Below are 6,000 nucleotides of genomic sequence, written 5' to 3' on the forward strand. Positions count from 1 at the left end.
TGTCCATGTCGTAATGAATGAGATTATTATTTCCTCTGCGTTTCTCAGTGGTCGGAGTGAACAACCTCATCTGGCAAACCAACGCCATGTTCCGGCCATTTGTAGAAGTCAATGCCGTGGGTCCACATCTGGCTGACAAGAAACGCAAATTCAGCACCAAGACCAAGAATAACAATTGGTCACCAAAGTACAATGAAACATTCCAGTAGTAAGTATCTGTGTCCTCCTCGTCAGTTAAAGAAGTGAATAAAATTGTGAGCAATTTTATTCACTTCTTGTAATATTGTAATATTCTTTAATTTAGTGTCATTTTTTTCTATTACTGTCATTTGAATCAGTGTGCTATCTGCAAACTACAAACACAAAGTGTAAATAAAATATGGATGCATCCTGGAACTGTAATGTCACCTATTGTTTTGTGGTCTACGCTTTCAAAAGATATTTTTGGCAGAGTTGTGTTTGGACAACAGGTCTCAGTATCAAGTTATCAAATAGCAAATGTTAACTAGCCTAGACAACTAGGGTGCATCTATATACAATATAAAAGATAGCTGGAGCTTTGAGGTCTGTAAAGAGAAGCCAGTGCTGAAGCCCCTGAAACCTGCATTATGCATTATGGCCAGCAGGGGATAACTCCTCTGTTTGCACAAAGATTCTTGTTATACAGAGGTGTAAGGGAACTTAGCCCTTGGTTCCCTTGCTCAGGGACCTCAGTCAACACTTTTGGGAAGACTTCATGTCCTTGATTGCTAGTTTCCAATCATACTGAAAAGAACATGAACCCCTTTTGATAAATCATGGTCAATCTAAGATTCAGAAAAGATAATGGATGACTAATAACTTACAATTTACAACTTGAGCAGCAATAAGCAGCCAGTGTCCCTCAGTTTCTCTGTCAGATACACTGTGTTAGTCATGTCCATCACAGTGGCTATATCTTTTATATACTATATTTCTGCATCACACAGTGACGAATGCTAATAATTTGTCCAAAATTTACATAATGAAAAATGTTACTTTTGTTGCACAGTCTATCAGTAAAATGAACTACACAGTGAGCCATATTATTTATCAGGTTTTTCCTTTTTAAACTGAACGCCAGAATGACAGTCCTGTCCCAGTTCAGTCCACACCATCAGTCATCTATAATAATAAAAATGTCCCATGTAGGGGAAATAAGCTGAAGAGACACCAAAAAAAAAAAAAAAACAAGTTCCAGGTTCTACGTGTTTGTTTCTGTTTTAAAGTTGGGCACTTCAGGTCTCAGGTGGCTATTCAACAAACTGCAGTTTTTGGCACATCACCTTCATTTTTAACAACTGAGATTGCTGCACACTACAAAGAAAGCAGCAGAAATCTATATGCTTAATAGTACCTGTAACACCTTACTTTTCTAACCTTAGAATGTACATTATTCAGCAGCATTATTTTTGTAATAAAAGCAAATCAAGCAACTGTTTTAACGTGACAATTTTAAGTATTGTATTTCTCAGAGTCAGGCCCACTCAGCCAAGTCATACATCTGGAGTGATCTTAGCGTTAGCAGCGCACATTGTGATGTCTGCATATATATTTATATGGCTTCTTGAAATTCAAATGACAATGCCCAAGCATTGTCATTTGAATTTCAAGAAGCCACAGGTTTCTGTGGATAATTAGAAAAAAGCCTAAAAAAAAGCTCAGAATAATTGCTCTTTTGAATAGATACATTAATTTCCCTCACAAAACATGATTGAGTTTCTCATGATTGCCACGCATACAGTAAGGAGGCTTTTCACTGTGGAAATGTCACCATGCCAGACTTGTTTACTGACAGGCTATATTCAGCTGTAAACAAAGCCAAATGTCAGCAGTTCGTTCACATTCTTGTACAGTTCCTGACAGGAACACGTATTAAGCTTATATGATAATAGGAAAAAAGTGCATTTAGGTTAGTTTCATGTACTTTTAAGTGACACTCAGACACCCTCTCACTGCCTGTGATGTAAATTTTCATTACCCATGATGGTTGTTTTAAAAGTAGGATTTAGGACTACTTTTTAAATCTGTTCATGTCTAATTTCTTTCTAAGTCACACCCCAACCTCATCCTTGTCATTTTTCTCAGTGTTCTGAGTAACGAACACGGTCCAGAGGCCTATGAGCTTCATGTCTCAGTGAAGGACTACTGCTTTGCCCGTGAGGACCGCATCATCGGCATGACCGTCATCCCTCTCAAAGAGCTGGCAGACAAGGGCAGCTGCGCCGCCTGCTACCCGCTGGTGAAGAGCATCTCCATGGACGAAACGGGCATCACCATCATGAGGATACTCTCTCAAAGGACCAACGACGAGGTGGCCAAAGAGTTTGTGCGTCTCAAGACAGACACGCGCTCGGCGGAGGAAGTGTCATAACGTGGAGCAAAAAAAAAACAAAACCCCACAGTATTAAATGAGTTGTGTTGTCTTAGGTAAACGATAGCGAGGGAAAGATGGAAGATGAGAAAGAGCAGTAGCAACAGTTGTTCTTTCGGGATAGAGGATCACTCAGAAGGAGAATAAGATTGTCCAAAGAGAAATGGAGGAGGCCCAAATGTGGCGAGGCAGCAAAGAGAGAGAGAGAGAGCGAGAGAGAGAAAGTTGTGTTTGTTTGTTTGTTTTTGTGCATGTGTGTAAAACATCTGTTGGAATGTTCATTTTAAAACTACAGTATGTACAAGTGTTTACTTACCGTATGCTTACTATTAAGTACTATATTCTACGAGTTATGTTAATGAGACATGATACCTTTTGTACAACATTAGTCTTTTTGAACAGAGATTTGTTCCAATAAAGTGCCAAACCAGTGGAAAAAAAAGAACAAAATCAACGTATATGAATTATGGTGAACTTAGTATGTTTGAAATTTGCTCGATTATTTTGTCCGGTGTAAGTCATTTTCTGACCATGTGGCGTTTCGATTGTTGCAAATTCGTTTATTTTGCACCCTCGTTTTTTGGCCTCACGTGCTTCCACACAGCACTGATGTGCATGTCCTCTTCTCGGTCATGTCTCTCCCATGATTCCACAGTGACCGCTGAGCAGGGTCCTGTCCCCTTGCCTTCAAACTGTTTGTATTTTAAGTCGACCTGAAAATAGACCATGTTTTTTTAAATGGCGATGACTGCTATCTAAACCTTCATAGGTGTTTGTAATTTTATAACCATGACAACAATGACGACAGCCTCCAGTGCTAACAGTCCTAGCAGAAAGGATGGAAATGTTTTCTTTTTCTTTGGCTTTTTGTTCTTGGTTTTTCTGCCATCGGCTTCCAACCTTTCTGAATGACCACTGTGAACATGAGCTTTGGAAGGCAAGCTTACATGACATTGCTGACAGTTTGATATTATTGTTTCATATTTTTCCGATAACTTTGTTCCTGATAAACTGCCAAAGTTATATAAAGTATTTGTACAAAAGCAATCCATTACATGTATGAAGATATATATGTACATGTGATCTTTACTTTTTCAATGCTTAATATTTGATTGTTGATAGGGTGGTACTAAGATTTTATTTTTTTTATTTCATGTGAAGCTGTTAACCGATACAAAAGTTGCACATGTTACTTTATACATTAGTTTTATCAGCTTCTGTCATTGGAATTATTTTTCTTCATAAAGGAAAGAGTCTAACATTTGGTAAATATGCAACATTCCTATGTATTGCACTGATGGCGAATTGTATGTCATGTAAATATATTTAGTGAGATATTGTACAAAAGTCTACTTTTCTTCTATGTGCATAAAGTATGTGCAAATGTGTTAAAACATCCGGGTCCTTTTGGAAATTGTCCAGTAAGCTTCCCTTTTATCCATCATAACCGCCATGGAAATTACATTACCCCTTAAAGGGCTTCTGCATGCATTTTATTTCGCAGTCAAAAAAGGAACAAACTTAATGGAGCTGGCTCTGAGATATTTTTATATCCATAACACACGTTTTTATAAAACTCATAACATGATGCCTACAGTATCCACAATGCAACTCAACTGCCAACTAAATACATCCTTTCTAAAACAGCCAAGTGTGTGGCATAAATGTCTGGTGGAACAGAGATGCCAAAGATTCTTTTTGCATAAAAAAAGTTTAGAAATCATAATTCGTTACATCAGAATATGTCACCATATCTGTCACGGATAAAAGAAAAAGTAAGTGATAAACACAAATAGACCATTTAAAAATAACCATTTTTGTGTAAGTGAGGCCATAAACTAACCGTCTTGGTCATTTTATTCTAAATACTGACGCAGTTGCTACATTCAGTCTTTTCCTTGTCTAGCTTGTCATGTGTGTTTTGGCAGAGAACTAGGTATATTCATAAATTTAACATGCTGTTTAAAGGCACAGTCCTCAACTGTGTACTCAGACACAGTCACCAATGAGGGAGAAACAACTGCTACTAAACTGCTACAGTGGAAGCAGATCTTTTCTGAAGATTTGGTATAGCGCCTTATAGGAGAAGTATATTTTTAACTCCTCCTCATAGGTGTAGGCACAGCTGGAAGCATTATGTTTTAAAAATCCAGCTCTAATGAATGTGATATTTACTGAAGGAACTTCTTCAAATTTGGCACAAATGGCAAATGTTCTGATATTAGCTGATTAGAACTTGGTGGTTAAAAATCAACTCCCAAATTCATTTAACAATTCATATACCAATTAAGGTCAATTTCACACAATTTTTTATAATAATATTGAAGTCATGAAGTTATGACGCCGATACCAAAATATCAGAGGTCAGCATCCAGTGACGATAACATCAGCATGTACTGTCCCCATTTCAAGGAGTCATGAAGCACATTTATGGCAGCACTGATATCAATCAGACTTGTAATACTGAAGTTCCATTTTACATTAATACCTTTTACTAAATTCCCTTTAACTGTTTAATACATAAAAATGGATCTGGACAGGAATGGATGTAATTGGAACCATGCAAAGGCATACAGCCATGAGGCATGGGTTCTAGTTTAAACAAATGGGAGACCTAAAAGTATGATTTTCATGGTGAGGGGTTTCAAGGTGAGAGCTACACTTTGTTGCCAATTGAACGTTTCAAGGCCTTCTTCACATTCTCCCTACCTACTATACAGACTTCAGATTGACGTTTGCACACGGCAGAGTTACAAAGCTGACACATGATTAAAGATATACACCCTTCTCATCATTTTTCTTTAAAAACACCTTCAAATCTTCCCACACAGCATGAAGACTTTACTTTGTATTTCATGGTGCGTGACATGAGTGTTTTCAGATCTGTTATGCTCTACTTACTTGACACCCACAAGAAGAATCGCACATCTAGAGGAAATCATCTCACTAAAGCATGTCACTTGGCAAACCCATAATGCCATATTTATGCATTTATCTGTGGGCTATCTGTATTTCTGTCTTATAACATGGGCAAGACGTAAAAGAAGCTACATACTGTATAACTGTCATTCAAAATGTCATTCAATTATGCTTTTGAAAAACTACCTCTGATTATTCTTGACTAAACCAGTCCTTTGGTCTAAAGCCCACACAGTGCATCTAATCGCCTGGAACCAGAACATAAGAGGGCTACACAAAGTAAGTCCATTTGTCAGTGTCACACTTTTCTTGAAATCTGTAGTTCAGTTATACGGGAATGGCCAAAGAAAGAAATATGTAAGAGGTATCAAGGGATATACAAAGGATAGAGAAATAAAGATAAAGAGTGAAGAATGTCAGGAAATGGGAATATGCAGAGGTCATTTTTAGAGCTAGAGCGTTTCTATTATACATTTAGAGGATCAATAAAATTCTTTCACATGGGTGTGGTGACACTTTGTGTTTGAAAAATAACATATACTTCCCCACTGGGAGTTCATTACTCATTAATAATGACACATTTATGATTTTTATGTCTTGTAGCATTCTTTATGGATACTATTTTTAGAAAGCTAAATATTGCTAGTAAATTAAACACTGTGAGAAGCTGAGAATGTAGTTTTTACAAA

The 6,000-nt window shown here is 37.2% G+C and overlaps 1 protein-coding gene across 7 annotated transcripts in view; it reads left to right on the forward strand.

The window, feature by feature from the left end:
- unc13c (unc-13 homolog C (C. elegans)) overlaps window positions 1-2,632 on the forward strand; it is a 187,602-nt gene extending 184,970 nt beyond the window's left edge. For all 7 annotated transcript variants that reach the window (XM_026172660.1, XM_026172653.1, XM_026172669.1 and 4 more), the window contains 2 exons: window positions 49-208; window positions 2,107-2,632. In XM_026172660.1, the coding sequence (XP_026028445.1) occupies window positions 49-208; window positions 2,107-2,392 (446 nt within the window). In that variant the 3' untranslated portion in view covers window positions 2,393-2,632. The remainder of the gene's footprint in view (window positions 1-48; window positions 209-2,106) is intronic.
- The last annotated feature ends 3,368 nt before the right edge of the window (window positions 2,633-6,000 follow it).

This window comes from Astatotilapia calliptera, chromosome 1 (genome assembly GCF_900246225.1).
Source record: "Astatotilapia calliptera chromosome 1, fAstCal1.2, whole genome shotgun sequence".
In the NCBI taxonomy this organism is placed as follows: domain Eukaryota; kingdom Metazoa; phylum Chordata; class Actinopteri; order Cichliformes; family Cichlidae; genus Astatotilapia; species Astatotilapia calliptera.